General features: G+C 36.0%; 1 protein-coding gene across 1 annotated transcript in view; it reads right to left on the bottom strand.

Moving 5' to 3' along the window:
* Positions 1 to 18038, bottom strand: part of LOC107709509 (RNA-binding motif, single-stranded-interacting protein 2-like) — a 59183-nt gene extending 41145 nt beyond the window's left edge. The window contains exon 1 of the mRNA XM_016514002.1: positions 17778 to 18038. Within this exon, the coding sequence (XP_016369488.1) occupies positions 17778 to 17849 (72 nt within the window). The 5' untranslated portion in view covers positions 17850 to 18038. The remainder of the gene's footprint in view (positions 1 to 17777) is intronic.
* Positions 18039 to 19819: the final 1781 nt, after the last annotated feature.

Genomic DNA, 19819 nt, shown 5'->3' with positions numbered 1-19819 from the left:
GAGTGGGGGCGGGGCCGAGAGCCGTGGGAACGGAGCGAGGCCGGTGGAGTAAATGCTAATGTGCGACACCTGCGCCACGCCACGGAGGAGCTCCAGAAGGATAAAGTGTTGGACGAGAGAGGACCAGGCCTGGACTTTATTTTGTGTTTTGGTTCTGTTTGTGCGCGACAGTCATCCGTGAGGGGCTGTCGCGCTATTTTGTGTTTAATTTATTATTAAAGTTTTGTTTGAATGTTTGCCGGTTCCCGCCTCCTTCTTCCCCAACTACGAACTTTGTTACAGTTTTTAAAACCATTTTTAAGAAATTGAATCAAAAGTCAAAAGTATCAGTTATATTAATTTAAACAATTATTATCAATTAATTTGTATATTAATTAAATAACATATAACTATATTTTACTGGCTTAATTGTTTAGATTTTTATAATGCATTATCTTCTTATCGATCTACCAGTTCACATTTACAACTGCGTGTTTGCGGCATAAAAACATGGGTGAATGTTCGCTTTGGTCTGAACAAAAAGCAGACGGGCTTATTGAAAATGCAAATTAATTCTCTGCCAGCAGATGGCGCTCTCGAAATGGCAGAAATATAGCGGTTTCTCCAACTGCAAACAAAGTAGCACAGAATTGGACTTTGAAACGTGCAGCGCTCAAATTTATTCAATTAAATCATCGCCTTTTGAAGTTTAATCGTCACATTAAAGCCATATCGCAATTCTTGTCTTTCCCTCTCCCAAATTTAAGACCTCTTGAAATCATAATTAAGACTTTCTTGTACCATTTAAGACTTTTTATGGCCTTAAATATGATACAACTAAATTAAAGACCTTTTAAGACTTTTTAAAGCCCTGCGGAAACCCTGAAACAGAAAATGTGCGCTGCCTTAATCGCGCGTTAATAAAATTAGTGCTGTTAAAATGAATTTGCATTAATTTGTTATTAACACGTTAATTTTGAGAGCCCTATTAAATATAAATGGCTCAGAAGCGCATATCTGGTAACTTGTTAAAGCTTACAAACATTTCATTTCTACGCTACAAAAGTAACATAAGACGTACGACCTGGCACCTGAGTGACTGTTTAAACAGAACAAATGCAAGTGAGAACAATAATCAAGCTTCTCTTATGGCAATCTGACATATGAGGGATGTTGTTTTACCATATTATTTTTTGAAGTTGTAAATGAAAAAGATTATCGGAGTTCATTTTACAAGAAAATAGGCAACTATTTCAGACTTTCTACATGGAAATTTCACATTTAATTCAATGCGTTGCTTGCGGTTTCTTTGTAATTATTTGTGAAATTTACTCACAATTTCTCAAGAGTCAAGATTCTTTCTACACCATTTTTTTTTCCCCAGTGTAGCTACACTGACATGCACCAACATATTCCATTAGTAATTGAATTGATGGCTCAATAGGACTGAAAATCCTTCATGTAAACACCTCATTCATCCATATGAGCTCGATCCAAATTAAATTTCAGTCAGATTGAATCTAATCAATAATCCAATCAACAGAGAAAAAAAAAACACATCTCAATCAGATTCAAAAATACCCAGCACATATTCACAGTGCAGTAATGTGATTACTAGAGCCCTTTAATAATAAGATCTCTCTGTATATGTTTTGCTTCTTGCAAACATACATATGTTTATTTACTGCTAGCTGGTCAGTGGGGGATATTGGAGTGGTGGACTGAATATTTACTAAATATTTGCTAAAATAGCTCTTGCCACATATTTGTCAGCTTTCCTTTTCGGTATGTAGGCTAATCAAGGCAAAAAGGACAGTTATACAGTAGCTCCTGTGACATTTCTTGAATTTTGTTCAAAATACACGTTAACAAAAATGTGAATCAGATTGAAAAGTTTACGGTTATAGAAGCAGAGCTTTAGAATCTGAAATCTGATCTGAGTCGGATTGGAAATACTTGGATGAAAACATTTTTAAGTGCTGTTGCAAGATGAGGAATATGACTAAAGATTGTGTGTGCGTGTGTGACATTACACAAAAGCATAAAAATAATTTTCCAAAACACTCAATAAGATAATATAATGATGTTACTGCATTACTGGTGTTAAGACTTCAAAAACACACACACACACACACACACAGTTGGTGTGCTAACACTACTAAGAAAGCATAACGATCACCTTGACAACCTGTTCCCTGTAAGGTTTGTACATTAAGAAATATCAGTGTCTTTGAAATTAATGTCTTTTATTTTTTCAAATAACTGCAATATGCAGCCCACGCTCTTTGAAGTGCTGCTTTCCTGTTACAGTACTGCACATAAACTGCGCTTCACGGCCACTGGATCCTCTTTCAAAGAGCACGCGTGTGTGCCACTGTCCTCTGAAACTTAATGACGTTTGTGAAGCTCTGATGTTCACCTAAAGTAAGCTAACTCTGATTGCTAAGGTTACCGACACACCATAACAATTACCCCTGTTATCAAAACCAAAAGTTGAGGTTAGCAATTTACTTCACGAGTAAACTGTTATCTTCACCAGTTAAGTTAACTAAACCTGCATCTGCAAATTTCATCAGTGCGCAAGATCACTGAAATGCAATAATCATTGCCTCTGAATCTGTTGTAATTAAGACCATGTTACAGGGACAAATATATCAATGAATTAATAAATACATATAGCAATTAATAAATAATAGACAACAGAAAACAAACAAAACATTTATGAAACATTTTTAGGAACAAATTTCTTAAGTGCTTTGTTCTTTTTTTCTTACATAAGTTTAAAGTCAAGAATATTTTGTATTCCCAAAAACATTGTCTTTTTTCTTAAGACTGAATTCTTGAAAAGAATGTCCTTAAAAACCATCTTAATTTCACCCAAAAATGAAAATTCTGTCATCACTCATGTTGTTCCAAACCTGTTAAGTTTCTTTCTTCTGTTGAACACAAAATAAGAGATTTTGAAGAATGTGTGTAACCACAAAGTTGACGGCAGCCATTGACTTCCACAGTATGGAAAAAAATACACTATGGAAATCAATGGCTACTGTCAACTCGATCTGTCAATATGATCTTACAGGTTTGAAATGACATAAGGGTGAGTAAAAAGATGACCATTTACATTTTTGGGTGAACAGTCAATTTAAAGCTAGGATAAGCTATAAAACTGGTCTTAAATCTCCAGTGGTAAGACATTTAATGAATTTACTGGTTAATTTCAACTATAATACATAATCTTTGCAGCATTCAAGGTCTGTCAAGCCAGTCACAACGGAAACTGTATGCATGCTTATTACGATTATTATGGTAATCTGCAGGCAGTGCAAAAAGACGACATTTTAAACTATTTTTTCACTGAATTGCTCTGTGAGTCTTCAGCAAGAATCACCATACAATTAAAGGGAGGGGGGAGGTTCTACTGCTATTTCATGCATTCTGAGTTATTTACACTGTTAAAGAGTTGGATTCTCATGCTAAACATGGCCAAAGTTTCAAAAAACGAGTTGGACGTATGACGGAGTATTTCTGTGCCAAATATACTCCTTCCTTTTTTTTTTTTTTCGAGCAAGGCCCTGTATGACGTCATGAAGGGAGAAATTCCTTGTATGGGCACTTCTCCCGGAAGAGCGCCCGCACATCAACCAGAGTGAGAGCAAGAGCAGCCCATCAACGTGCTTCGTTCGGGTAACGGAAGTCGTCGGCAGCGCTGCACAGGACTTGCTCGAGAAGAATGTCTCCAAAGAAGGGTGTTTTTGGATGTGAGGGAAAGATAACCTTGTTCAGCTTCCCAAAGAACCCAGCGTTACGTGAACAGTGGATGCAGTTTGTTTCTACAGGGCAGCAATGGAGTTTTGCACGTGTGTTTGTTTGTTACCATCATTTATGTGACGAATCTTTTATAAACAAAGCACAGTTCGACGCTGTATTTTTTGCACATCATTTGATACTGAAAGATAGAGCGGTCCCAGCGATAAAAGATCCCGGTCATGAGTCAGAACCGCAGGCGGTGAGTAAAACTGCATCAAAATTCTGTTTTGTTGGCAGTCGGAGCGTAAGTGCTCGTGACTCTTTGGCACCGCCCACAACGTGCCTCCAGGAGCTCGGCTGTTTCCAGAGAGAAGCGTAAAGCTGTATCTTTCTTTCATAAATCTGATAAAACTAAAGATTCTTCGGAGATATGAAGGATGCAATCCTACTATATAAGTACTCAAGATTGGCCCAAACTGTATGTGTTATGTCCCTGTAACAAAGTTCGTAGTTCGGGGGAGGAGGATGCGGGAACCGGGCGAACATTTAAACATAATTTAATAACAAAATAAACACAAAACTTAAAATAGCGCTACAGCCCCTCACGGGCGACTGCCGCACACAAACAGAAACAAAACAACATAAAATCCAGGCCTGGTCCTCTCTCGTCACTCCCCCTTTTATCCTTCCGGAGCTCCTCCGTGGGACTCGAGACCGATGTGTGGCGCAGGTGTCCCTCATTATCATTCACTCCACCGGCCTCGCTCCGTTCCCACGGCTCTCGGCCCCGCCCCACTCGTCACAGTCCCCTTTAAATAACACTGAAGCATTTTCTTAAGAAACAAATAAGATGATTTTTGTGAAGAAATTTATTTCAGAACATTCTTACAAACTTCTTAGAATTAAGGAATTTATTAAATTGGTTCATAAGAATAACTTTTGTGAATCCGACCCATGTACTTTTCATTTAATCTTTATTTTCTTCTTTTGTTGAACTGAACTGTTCCCATAACTCCATATTAGGTGTGAGAAGAGGAAACACATTTCCAATCTAGTTCCAGAAAGGAACTCCAAATCCTGTGTCACAGTCTAGCCGCACACAATGAGGGCTGAAATAGAAACTTATGCTTCACATGATGCGTTTTATTGGCTCCTCTGGTCTTAATAAAGACTCCGGATATCCACAAGGCCAGTGTTCTTTAAACATCCCAGAATTCACCTCCTTTTCTTCTCCTGCCTGTTTGTTCTCTACGTGTGTGTGTGTGTGTGTGTGTGTGTCCTTCGGGCCTCTAAACTCAATTACATTCCAAGGATTTCTGGGATGTTCCTAAAAGAAGCACGTCTTTACTGGCATCTCTTTAAGCCGGTCAACAACGCACGTGCTCCCCACCTCATCAACAAACAGCAATAACAACAAATACAACACACCAGAACACTAAACCTAAACCTATGGCATGATGATGATTTAACTTAACTGCAATAAAAAATGAAAAAATAAATAAAAAAAAAACAACAGACAACACAATTTATTTCATTAATGTTGTTCCACTCAAAAATATACTCATATGCCTATTACATTAGTGATCTAGAAAAATACATTTATTTAGAATTTATTTTATTTATTTCTAAATTTTATTTAGAAAATGATGCATTTATGTATTATAAAAGTGAGTCCCAAAACGTTTTACTTCTATGTTAAAATGGAAAAGAATGTAGTAACAAATGTTTGGACGTGATTTGAGCAGTGTTGGGAGTAACGCAATATATACCTAGCACATTATGAACTACTGGATGTTTAATGAGCAGCAATAAACTACATTTTGGCATTTTACAATACTTATGTGGATATTTTGGATGAAAGTAACTCAAAAGTAGTGTAATGCATTACAATTCAGAGACAGTAATATTGTAATGTAACTAATTACTTTCAAAAGACAGTAACTAGTAATATATAATGTATTACATTTTGGAAGTAACTTGCCCAACACTGGATTTGAGATGTATGAAATGTGTAAATGCTGTTTTTATAATATATGCAAGTTTGTGCTCTGCTAGTTGCATCTTGGGAAATGACTCTATTAAACACAAACCTACATGTTTTATGTTTTCTTTTACAGCCTTTTAATAAAGTTGGTATATAATTGAAGATAATCTATTAAATAAACAATTATGTTTTATCATGACTTGACATTATTATTATTATTATTATTATTACAAAAAAAAAAGCATGAAGTGTAATTAAAAATAAGACCACTGGACCAAAAAAAAAAAGATGCTTCTGGATTATAATTACAAAGCATTAAATTTGGCTCATTTTTGATGTTCTACTGCATCTATTTTGTGAACATCACTCCATATGAAACGTGGAGCAAGAGTATACCAAGAAAAACAATTATATCAGTTTGGATTTGATTTATTTATATGTTAAGTTTTAAATTCGTATCCCTTCTCAGCCAGATTTGTCACCATATACTAGAAAAAAGGCTTCTTTCAAGGGCTTCTCAGAGGGCTAAGTTTTAATGTGACTTCTACAGTACAATAGCAACATACTCACTCTCACACCACACTCGAGAATTGAACATTCAGTCAGCTTCAAATAAAAAGCACAATGACAGTAAAAAATGTGTTTGCTGTGAAACACCTCAAACGTTCTCTTTTTTATATTTCAAAATAAAATAACAATGTATTGCACACAGACATGTTATTCTGTATTAAATTAAATAATGTTAATGTTGCACTGTAGTTCATGCTCTGCTATGCTATGTACAAAAATGACAATAAACTTTTGATTTATACAGTAGAACTTTCTATAGTACAGATACAGACCATTTGTTTACATGCCTTGTATTGATATAAAAAAAGAGACATCTTCAGAAATCTGCAGCTAGGTTTGTTTGTTCTATCATACGGCCGCGGTTTAAGTGAGTCAAACCATCATCAGCAGAGAGAGCAGGACAGGACATCCTCTATCACGCTCTCATATCACACACACACACACACACACACATTCTCACATGCTTCGCCACATTCCTGCCAGCTGCAGAGTGACATCAGAATCCAGTCCAGACTCGCTCCGTCCCCAGCGTCTCACTCTCGCTGTGTGTCTGTCTCATGTCTTCATTACCGTGTGCTATGTAACGTAAAACAGAGTTCAGAGGAGGAAACCTGATGCTTTGTTACATTAACTTGATTCTGTTCAGCAGCAGGGCCATATCTGGGCTTTGCGGGGCCCCAGTGCAGGTTGTACCCGTGGGCTGTTTGAAACTGTGTAAATATCACAAATAAATAAATAGAACAAAGATACAAATTAAGCAACGATTTAAGTTTTTCCAAGTTTTCCAAGTTCAGGTACAGAAACCGAATAATCAATTGTAAAAGCATTGCGAACTTCACTGTATAAATAAAATATAGATTAATTCAGTAATTCAGTCAAGAGCAGTAAGTGATTTTCTCTTTTTTTTCTTGGATTAACATTAAGGACACCGACAGTAGCTAATAAATTAAATGCTGTCACTTTAAGAGACAATGCATGGATCCAAAATAATGACACACATCCAATTTCTTTCTCAACTGTTTACGTTCACTTAAGACATAACTGACCGTTTTTCGAAGATACTTTCCAAGGCGGGTATTTTGGCGCGGCTCTCTGTGTGCGCACTGAACACATCACGCGAGTACTCAGTTGAGTTCTTTCGCATCTTGTGTTTGAATGTTTTAAAATCTCTTAAATGTTTAAACTGGCAAGGCCCGTCAACTGTCCTGAGAGTCTTTGATGCTGGCCTCAGGCAGTCGGTTGAGCAGCTATTTGGACTCTTATTCTGACGGCACCCATTCACTGCAGAGGATCCATTGGTGAGCAAGTGATGTAATGCTACATTTCTCCAAATCTGATGAAGAAACAAACTCATCTACATCTTGGATGGCCTGAGGGTGAGCACATTTTCAGCAAATTGTTATTTTTAGGTGAACTATACCTTTAAGACAGATTGAGAATTATATCAAACATTTGTTTATTTACTTAAATTTTCCCAGTAGTCCACTTGCAATGCTTGTTAGTTTTCATCCCAAACCACACTCTAAAAAATGCTGAGTTAACCCAAATGCTGGGTTCAGCCTGTTGGGTAATTTTATTGTGTTATTTGTAATATTTTTACCCAGGTGCTGGCGTGCTTTTAAAGCTTCCTGGTCATGACGTCACCCGCCGCTGACGTCTCGCCCATCGTTCGACTGATTACACATATGATTCAGAGCTTGGTATCGCTGAAGGCGTTCCCCTAGCGTTTTCCGACGCAGCGTCTCGTTCCCTCGGGGAACCATGGTTACATACGTAACCTGGGACGTTTTTCTGTAACTCAGCTGCTGGATCATTTTTACTGTCAATACAAATGATGAACCAGGGGGTCAGCGTAAACCCAATGTTGGGTAGTCTGTGCCAAACCGGTTAAAACTGGATATGTTTGTCAGCGGTCATTTTGTGTTCTGTCCTGAGAGAAAACTTGACTGATGGGAAACTTCCTGAATGAAATGAAGGTATATATTACATTCTATTCCTATCAAATAGGGTTGTGACGGTGATGAAATTTTCCCACTGGTCAATCAACGTGTGACAACACTGGTAATAGCACCGTTGCAGTTTTCCCTCTTTTCCTTCGCTTTTAAATAGTTTATAAATGCCCGTGCGCATTTTATTTTCATCTTTCATTTTCAAATTAGCGGCAATTCCTCATAAATTACTTGAATGGACAACAACAAAACGGTACAATGACAAACTCACTTATATTAAACAACTTTTATTAACAAAATGAATAAAATTGCATCATGCTTATAAGCCTAACATAAAATAACAAAAAACTTACACAAAGTAAAAAAAAAAAAAATGAAAATCAGCAAAACGGATAAGAAAGTTGGAGGCACGGCATACATCTTGATGTAAAATAAAATAAATAAATTACAGTTTAAATTAAGTTTAAATTAATTAATAATCAGCAAACACTGTGGAACCAAATAAATAAGAAATGAATGTAAAAAAACTTCCAAAATCACCTTAGATAAACGGCAAAAGTCAACAGGCTTGGCAAGTGGCGCAGTGGGGAAGTTACGTAACCGGTGTTGTGGCTTAACACCGGTAATACCGTCAACACCGACCATCACAGCAAGCCTACAATAAAATTATTAATGTATAGCTAGGAAAACGTCTGTAATCTCACATTTTCCTTTTTTTTTTATTTTTTTATTTTTATGTATGTCGAAGCTAACGTCTGCTTGCCTTCTACAAACGCAGCATCCAATGGATCTACACTTAAAGCGAATGACGTGCCGGCGCCACCATGGAAGTTTCACCTCTCGCCAAACGAATGCGAAAGGGCTGAAACATGACGCGACTTCGCTGTTATATGTGACAAAGTTTCCGTGTGCTCCACTGACTACAACGGGAGTGCTATAGAGCTCCGGAGGTTGACGTCACGCAATCTAAACTCCGCCAATTTGGCAGGCCATCAGGAAAGCTCTAGAGCGGCTGTAGCATTAGTATCGACAGTGGTCGAACAATATTTTAAAACAAGACTGTTTCGACCTTACAAACCTTACTATTTCAACATGGTGGACAGCTGCTGTGTGCCAGGATGCCAGAACAGGCGGGGGGAAAGCAAAGGGGAAATCATTTTATCGTATTCCTAAGGATCCCGATAGACAACTTAAAATGGCTCCCTGCAATAAAACGTTGTATTTTTATTAATTTTAATAAAATATTTTATCTCAGTATTCCTATAAGTGTTGTATAAAGGTTTTTATGTTTAATAGTAACCCTAAAATGACATGAAAGAGTTTAAAATGTTTTGAATAATTGGGCTGATTATAGGATATATAAGAATTTTCAGTAACTTATACAAATGATCCCAATTGTGACCGAACATAAAACACAATTTTTCACACACTTTTCCATAAAAATTTTTAAAAAATAATTCTTGATTATTTCAAGGGGAAACTAAGTACACCTCATTTGGATATTTTCATGTCTAGGAAAAATTTGGGATTAAACGGGTTAAGATTTCATGACATTTATGATGTCTACTGTGTTCACAGTGATATATCTATGCTGGCTACTTAAATTTAATTACTATTTATTTTTTAAATATAACAAGCAACACTCAACTTAAAAAAATTTATGAAAACATGTAAATTGCACATAATGTAGTTTTTAAATTAACTTCTAAATTATAAAAATTCTATTTGTTATTGAAATATATTCATTTAGCTTACACAGGGCCTCTCATAACTCGTTTAATAACAGATTTATTTAAACAATAAATAATTAAGACATCATTAACAGGTAAAGTAAAATATAATGAGTATATAGTCTAGTCTAATATTTCGCGAAATGCTCTTCTCTGCACTTCATTTATAGCGCACTAACAAACTGTGGACACTGATGACTTCCTGAGGTAAATGAAATGCTACGTGACATTTTGTTTACAAGCTGTTTTATTGACGTCTTTTTGCGGTTGAAACACTGACTGAGTGATTGCATGAGGCGTGAGATGTTCATTCATGTTTATTTCACGTTAAAACCAGAAGTAAAGAGGAGCTGACTTGCACTCCGCGCTGCTGTTTGAACTGAGGCATTTATACACTGATTTGCTGCGCCACATCAAAGAGCGCCAAAACGGCATTTATTGTTTAAATTTCCTGAAAAAAGGACATAATTTGAATGATGAAACTTTGTTTCTTATCAAAAGTAACAATATATAAAACTGGAAGTTTCCAATGAAGTTCCGCTCGTCCAGTGGTTAAAACAATGCTGTATTTGTTCGGTACACATGCACACTGAACCGAAAGACCCGTACTGAAAATTTTAGATACGAATACGTGTACCGTTACACAGTGTTCAAACTATACCGTGGACTTTGGGGGAGCCCACTTGTTTTTTTTTATGCACGTCAAAATAACACATTGTCAATATTTTTTGAGACCCCCCCCCAAATTATACAAATCACGTTTTCAGGGGAGCCCATGTCTTATTAAGGGGAGCCGAGCTCCCCCTAGCTCCCCCGTAGTTCGCACCCTGCCGTTACACCCCTAGGATCTGTTATGTTTAATCTATTAAGTTTTGCTATGTACAGGTCTATGTCTTTTGAATTAAAGTGTGCAGTGAACTCTGTTGCCTTGAAACTCTATTCGCTCCCGGCTGTCCCTGCCTGCCAGTATGGTGGTGTAAACAGAATGGGTCACGTGATGTCCGAGCTCTATTGATCCAGTGTGGCATTATTGTTGCAGCTGTGGTCGCGCTATGCATTTGACGGGTTAAAAATTACATGTCTGACAGATGAGGTAAAGCTGTTTTTGATGTAACTTTTCAAACATGAATATAAGATACAGTAAGTCATGAATATAAATCATTTAATGAACTGGAACAGCCTACTGATAAGCAGATTTCTTCCCACAGATTCCCATTAGCTGCTCTTGCTGCTCCTGTCATGTCCTAAAACCTTTACTGAATGTTTTTGAAGATTTTATGATTGTAAAAGACTGACTTTACATTGAATAATAAACAAATTGCATATGAACTGTTCTGTCCTATTTATAAAACAGATTTTAGAGTGCCTTTTTTTAAATTAAAATGAAAAACCTTTGACTAACCCAGCACTAGGCCTATGTAAAAAAAAAAAACAGCAAATGGGTTAATGTATAAAACCCAACAAGCTGGATTAAAATAACCCAGCATGTGTTATGTCCAATATTACCCAGTGCTGGGTTGCCAAATAACCCAGATATGGATGTTTTTAAGCCAGCATTTTTTAGAGTGCATTATTCATGATTAAACTTTTCATGCAGAAATATTTCATATATAATTTATCCCCATATAAACTAATCAAAACACAGGGAAATAAAAAAATGGACTTGCATACAACAGCCAACACTAAATTGTTCCCATTATACACAGGTTGCAGAGCAGACTCTTGTTTTCCACTTGGTGTTGGATATGCAGCAATATAAACAGCAGAATCTCTAATGTTGTCACATTTATACCAACACCCAGCTCTACATAACGTGAACTCTTTGTTAATGTTTATTTCAGTTGATTTTAATAGAATAAAACACACACACACACACACACACACACTTCAGCCCTGAAAGCCATTAATCTGAGCTATTAATGACTTTCATCATTGATTTTTTTGATCTAGAGGAAATCATTGACATCATCATATCCTATGATAGGTCAGAGGTCAGTCTCGACACCTTGAATAACACACACCAGAGTCATGTGAAGCACACTGACAGACATGATTAATGCTGGTAGTGGACTTCTCTGAATTAAACCTCAAACTTTTTAAAGCCTTGAATTATTTAAATATCTTGTTTAAATGCTTTTTCAAGTCCTGTAATTGTCACTAATAAAATCTTTCTGCAAGATGGACTTGTCCTTTCTTCAGACCACCTTCCAAAAAATGACAAGAATCTATCTATATCAACTCTGGCACTGAATATTTCAGAAGCAGAACTCTTGTGTTTGACAAAGTATGGCACACACGCGTTTTCTAACTCTTTCACTAAGAATACTAAAAAAAACAACAACTACACTTTGTGAGCCAATTACATAACCGTCACCAGTTTAGAAAGCATGTCAGACGAGAAAGCCGAAACAAACTTCTGGTTGTTTTAAAGTAAACTTTGAACCTTTCTGCATTTCTGAGACTAAAGTTAGCAGGAACCTTTTTATTTATTTAATTTTTTTTTTTAGCTGTAGTTATATTTAAAGATTTATTTCATGAAAATAATACAGATGTAACATCATACTTCTACATGATGGTTCCAGGTCTGTGTTGAGCCCTGAATGATCGTCCCTGCCAACAGATACAGGCATCACACAGAATATAACTCAACTAAACACCTGAATCAAGAACATCATCACATTCACATCATCACAGTCGCTACAAGTCAGGTTAACAAAAATTTTCATTTTCAACACCAAAGAAATTGTGGATGAATTTGCCGAAAGAAAGGCCCAGAGAATGCAACTAAAATGAGTGAGCAGTTTTAATATCTATAAAAGATATTAGAGATCATTAATATCTTTAATATCTATAGCCTAATATAAAACTAGTGCATGGCATCTAATAATCAAACTCAAGAACACAATATAAGTATGTGTTTGTGGACTTGTGAAAAACTACAGTACATATTTAATTTCAATAGTGTTTACATTTTAGAAATATATAGACAGGAGAATCTTTAACATTTTGCCAAAAATCCGTTTTTCCTGCAATGTACTCACAGGCGGTGAATGGTGAAAACATACAAATATGCCTAAACCATTACAAATTGTTGCTTAGAAAGCAGTGATTCAATTTACAGCAGCAACATTTCTTACAATGAATTCAATACATCTTGCAAAAACTTATATACATATTGGAAAACAAACATGTGTTGCTTGCGTTCAAGAGTTCATTAGCACAGCAAGAGAGCCAGCAGAATTAAGATTTCTGAGAAATGTAGTTTTGAGTAACGTCATTTTAAAGGCAATGTGGTAACTCAAAACCCTGTGCCATCTGGTTCTATAATCACCTCCCACTTACAAAGAGCCTCTTTTGGTCTCTCGGCTCGTGTTTATTTTGTGTTCTCTCCTTTGTTTACTCGTATGGCTCAGGTACAGGAACGAGAGATCAGGTCAGAAAGACAGCGAAAAGAGCGATGGTAGGAGATATGTCTGGAATTCTCCACATGTGCACTTAACCTGCACGTGAACTCCAGGCTACGGCCAAATGTTTTTCAGCCAGTCATGGGAGTAACATTCTCACCACTAACATAACAGTTCACTTCGGCCATAGTATTGTGAAATGCTCTCTTCTCAGGAACACAGCTATGTTGAGAAAGCATAAAAAGACTACATTATAAAATGATGTTTGAGATATTTGTTACATCACTGCTAACCAGTTTAAATGTATCTGAATATAGAAATGCTTGTCTGTGCAAGCAAGCACAGGTTCAAAAGCATCTAATTCGGGAAATATTTGTAAGGTTGTTATGGTGCAGAAGTAGCCCTAATAAACTTAGCCCATTTGTTTTATTCTGAAATTTAACCATGAGAGAAATTATTTTCACAGCAAATGGATGTCAGTGTTATTCTATTATTATTTGCAGCCAAACAAATGTTTGGTTCTTGAGTTATTTGAGTGTGCTTCTTTAAGAATTTATACATACGAATTTTAGAATGAATAAGTTAACAAACTCAATGTATCATAATTTATCTTCTTGATATTTAACAGCAATATTTCATCTGTAGCAAGTGCAAGACATTTTCTGATGCATTTTCCGATGCAAAGATAGATGCAGTAAAACAATATAAAAATGATAATAACCAAATTAAATTAAATCACTGTTAAAGCTTGAGCCAAATAATAATAATAATAATTCTCCATCTGGAATTCTAATCCTTATGAATATAAATCCAAATTTAACTTGACATAGATAAATTAATGCAGAGAGTAAAATTGCAAACTTACTTAGGATATAATATATTATTTTATAATTTTATATATTTTTTTCCCTCCTCTTTTGGAAAATCATGGGAATACAATGAAGGATTTTCTTGTTAACTTGGAGCAACAAACTCTATCACGCTCTACATTCAAAGGTTCATAACAGACTAGAATAATTGTGGGAACGAAATATGTAGTTCACGGCATTCAACCATTAGTACATGGAATCAATGCATTCAATGTATAATATAAAAGATTAATGTGAAACAACACATCCTCTATCTGTGGTGCGAGTACAAGCACTGGGCTTAAGGTAAGGGTTCAAGAGACCGTTCAGGCTCAGAGCCAGCATGGCGAATACCAGCGGCTGGTGCAGGGCATGTGGCATGAGGACTGTTTCCAGGACTGTTTTTGATGAGCTGCTAGAGAAGGTGGGATTCCAAACTGCACAAGCAAACTACTGCCATGCCATTTCATAAGACAAACGGCTGGCAATTTGTTTGCGGTGAGTAGCCCTGATTTAAAATAAAATGCTTAATATTATTTGGAAAATTATGATTGATGGGATCAACTTCTCCTTCTTGCCGACACTTCCCTATCTGACAGGAGATGATCAAGTACGCTCCTCTAACTACCCTCCTATTGGTAGTTGCTTGCGAAGGTCACTGATAATTTGCATAAAGTTAAACATTTCTCAACTTTGTTGCGTCAATGAGCATGCCTGCATGACGTAACTTAAAAGGGTAGAAGGGTAAAAAAAAAAACTCACCCTTAAGTTGCTCCTAACAGACTGACTTTCCTCAGCTGAACACAAAAGAAGAAGAATGTAACCAAACAGTTTCTGGTCCCCATTCACTTCTATAGTATTTTCCCCCCATACTACAGAAGTCAATGGGAACCAGAAAGGAATGTCCCCATAAAACATGGAAACACAACATGTGTGTGTGTGTGTGTTCAACAGAAAGAAATTCATACAGGTTTGGAACTACTTGAGGATTAGTAAATGATGACAGAATTAAAATTTTGAGTGAATCCTTTTAATGCATACACACAAAGCAAGCAGATTTTCATTTCACTTTCAGTTTTCAATGACCATATAAAGGGAAAGTGCTCTCAAAAAAAAAGAAAAAAAAACACAGTATTCAAATTAACCCAAACAAATAAACCCAGAGAGGAACTTGAGAAGCAAATTTCACTGTATTTTGCAAAAAAAAATAAAAATAAATAAATATATATATATTATATTTAAATTTGTATTTGTATATATAATCGATGTACTGACATGAAATAATTTGGTAATTTATCGGTGCAAAGCAATTAAACAAGTGACAGCCTCAAATTACAATCAGTTTCTATTATTCATCTGTGACGTTCTGTTCTCTCTGACTGTGATGCACTACTGCGTCATGAGCCGTGTATCTATCAGCAGTGATGACAAACGTTGTGACGGCAAACATTCCAGACACTTAACTCTTGCACAACTATCATCAACAGCCTTCAGAAGTCTAACCATCATGCTTGCGTTCTTAAAACTCCTGTAGTTTCTTCAGTTCTACAGGTTGAAGAACAGCATTCCAACACCAATGTTGAGAGAAATCAGATGTTACTGTAGTTCTAAAATAAATATGAATATGCATTAATTCATCTCACTCACAAAATAAAAAAACGGATTCAGTATTCCTCAAAATGAATAAAAAAAAGGCAACTCAGAATATGACGCAAACCTGCAATAATTAAATGTTAAACAACACAAATATCCTTTATGTATTTAATCCCATTCTATTAACCAATGTCTTTGCTTCTGACCTTCGATGATCCAGTTCAACCATACTAATAAGCAAAAATGACTCTAGACAAACATTTGTGTTTTTTTTTTTATTGCTGATGTGTGTTGACATTTCTTCTTCTGCATTCTACTGTACGGACGTAAATTTAAATTTCCTTCAGCCTGAGGCTTATTCATTTCACTTTTGGTGTGAAAAGGCTTTTATATTTGCCAAAAATAGAACTTTTTTATTTTAAAAACAAACAAGCAAGCCCTGTCCAGATTTAAAAAGTAACGCAAAAGTAACGTAATGCATTACTTTCCATAAAAAGTAACTAAGTAACGTAATTAGTTACTTTTTAATGGAGTAACGCAATATTGTAATGCATTACTTTTAAAAGTAACTTTCCCCAACACTGCACCAAAGTCATGGGTTCGATTCACAAACACTTGGACTGATAAAATGTATAGCCTGAATGCTACACATATTTGGATTAAAGCATCTACCAACTGTAATGTAAATCTCTTTGTCTTTCTTGCATTTTTAAATGTGAAATAGATTGACAACAAACATACCTTGTTATGCCTTATTACTTAATTGAATATAAAGGAAACGTAAACTTAAAGTCAATAATAGCTTATATATTAAATTATAATTTCTCTCCACCTATATATGCACAAATATATACAGGCGCAATAATACAGGCGTCAATTCATATAACTGTTGGTCTTTTTTACGTTCAGAATCATAATAAACTAACAAATAAACTAGCTAATTAACTAACTACTGGTAACTATAGGAAATATATGAAGGAGAGCATTGATCTTTTGAGCGTGTGTGGCATTTAGTCTACAGTGTCGCATTTGATAAGTTCTGGGAAACAATGGAACATTCACATCCTGAATTATGTAACTGTTTTAACCCCATCTGCTACTACGCGACGCGAAAGGAACGCTAGTGGCAACACTGCACGCGCTTCGTTTGTGATAAATGTAAACGTTCTCGGACAGTATGTTGCGTCGCGCGCTTGCTCCGCTCATGGCGTTCTAGTTTTGTCGCGTCGCGTTGTTCGTCGAAGTTACTGCTTTGGTCCTTTAACAAACATGGACGGTCACAAGAGGCGTAAACATTACCCACACAGCCTGATAAGTTCGCTGAACTGAAACTTTTTTTCCCCATGTTATTACTCCACAACGCGACAGTCAAAGCGTCACGGTGGGTTTATCAAGGGGTGGGGCGTTGTATTTTCCCACCGCTGAAAACTTTCGCGCAATCGTTCCGACTGTAAAGCAACACAAACATCAAAACATCCGCATCCCTCCTTTACTAGGCTACTATACAAAATATGTCGATCACTTTCCGATTCTAGTCACATTTGAATAGTCCATCAATAATAACCGTATCTTCATTTTTCCAAACCTTTCTGTCCTGTGGGAAAGAACATTTTCCATTATTTACTCGCCTACCAAAGTTCTCCTCTTCCGCGGGTAACTGAAACTTCGCTAGTAAACCCGTGGAAATCGATGTGTGTATTAATGTGAGTGCGTGTGAACGAGTTGAATGATTACAGCCACACGACGAATGCAGCTATTATTACCAGAAACTTATGAACGCCGCCATTCCCGACCAAACCAAGCCGACCCTGAGCCGTCTTTTAAACGCGCTGTATCCAGCTCTAGAGAAGACAATGATCCCGCAGAAAGCTGGAGTTGATTTGTCAAGGACACCACAGCTCACATTTGTGCATAGTAAGCCACTGGTTTTGGAAAGCAAGAGTCAAACACAAAGAAAAGCCCGTCTGCGTTACCTTTTTGCTGTTTCTGCTGTTGTATCCGTTGTAGGGGTTGATTCCCGTCCTTGGCGGTACGGAGAGCAGCATTTTTCTCAGCGCGGGGTCCGGAGCGGCGGGGCTGACGTCAGTCAGAGGAAGTTCAGGCGGGATCTTTTCTTTTTTTTTTTTTTTTTGTGAACAATTTAAATTTACAAACTCAAGTATAAGGAACAATAGATAGACGAATATGGGTATAAGTAAATCTCCAGAAATATAGCCTAATGTTTAGCCTACTGTTATTCCTCTTGATCTTATGTGTATGATAGGCTTATTTACTTGTAATAATGTTTAACATCAGTGACGTCTTTTTCGAGAGACCAAAACCTGAAATAAAGTCAATGAAGTAATGTCAGTACTAATGTGTAGCCAGCTGTAAAGATCCTACCGGAACTGCAATTTGACTGTGCAAGAAAAAAGATAAATGTTACTTACTTTAATACTTCCAGGCTCTTTCAGACAGAATCCACCAAACTCTATTTCAAAACAGACTCCTTTCTGTAAAAATTTCAGGAGCAGGATAAACATTGTTTAGTATTCTAAACTGTATGTCCCTCATTTTTAGGGGCCATTTCAGATAATTACAGTATTTCATTTTCAAAAATTCAAACTTTTGATGGTGCACTGAAATCAGAAAACATTTTTTTATTACCGGTACTTTGTTGTTACACTTTTATCACCAATGTAAATTTCACCAACCTTTTTTTTCAGACACATTTGAATATGCACTTTTGTGTTAGTTGTACGTTTGTATTGTTTTGTGTTTTTATTGGAAAGAGCATTGGCTTTACACACACCATTAAATTCTCTCAAATAAAATGTTATCCCTAGTTTCCTGATAAATGAATCGTATTGGATGAATTGGACAACATCATCTATCAAGTCAACAAGATACAAAATTTGTTTCTCATACTATCTGGTTTAAATAATGTCTTCCTACTGTATGTATTGTAATGGTTCTGTTATTCCACAAGGTGAAACCATGCGGTGTGAAGTTATGGGTAAATATCATTTTCCAGTATATCCGCTTATGGACATTTGGCAGCTGGATAGGCAATTTAGACATCTCAAAATCACATTTCAACAAAAGCTCTAAACCTCAGACTCCACTGAATACACAGGTATATGAAACCATGCTGAATTAAGCTGTACTAAAGTTGTAATCCAGTTTGGTTTGAGTGCATCAATCAATGATTCAAATTCAGTGGCTGCCAGACCTCTATTGTTATATTCTTTAATCATCTGGAATTAATTTTTTTTAATATAATGAGTTTTGTTTTTCCATATAAAACTAAACATTTCAGAGTTAAACGTTTTAATTGGTTGAGGAGAATCATAAAGAGAGTAACATGGGTAAATTAGTTTAGACTCAAAATAATTCTGCCTACAGATCTCTTAAGCCAATGATTGTTAGCTATTTTATCTTCTATGTTTATTTGTTCTATTGCTATTTTACTTCAAAATTAACCGGGAATGGATTCTGCTTTCATAGAGAGGTAGCAGTTCACTTTTTTTTTTCAAATGGCATTGTCCTGGTACTTTTGAGAAAACTGAAATAATGTCTATGGCTTTACAAACTATCGATTTTTCTTTTAAAAATATGTCTGTGTCATCAGCAAATTGACTATGATTATCTCTTCCCTTAATAAATGCTGATTGATGTTCCTCTACAAGTGTCCCAAGCATGAGTTTGAAATGATTAACAAACATCAAGTCCAGTAATTTATAATCAGTACATGACAGTTATTGGTCTCCAATTATCTAATGATAGCAATTGTTTCTTGTGTTTATGCATCATCATATGCATCATATAATAATTTCCTAAAATCTTTCCAGAACTGTTTAAAAATGCTGCTGTTAAACGGCCAATATCTAGTGATTTGCAGTTTTAAATTTGTTTTAATGCTACATCAATTTGTCATTTGTCTTCCTCATTCAGTTTTTGGATATTATCTTTATTGTTTACAAATAGATAATAACAATCTGCTTTTTTATGTTTGGATTTATTTTAAAAAATAAAG

Source organism: Sinocyclocheilus rhinocerous, unplaced genomic scaffold (assembly GCF_001515625.1).
Source record: "Sinocyclocheilus rhinocerous isolate Xijiao unplaced genomic scaffold, SAMN03320098_v1.1 scaffold2371, whole genome shotgun sequence".
NCBI lineage: Eukaryota > Metazoa > Chordata > Actinopteri > Cypriniformes > Cyprinidae > Sinocyclocheilus > Sinocyclocheilus rhinocerous.
This window is presented reverse-complemented; position numbering and strand designations above follow the sequence as displayed.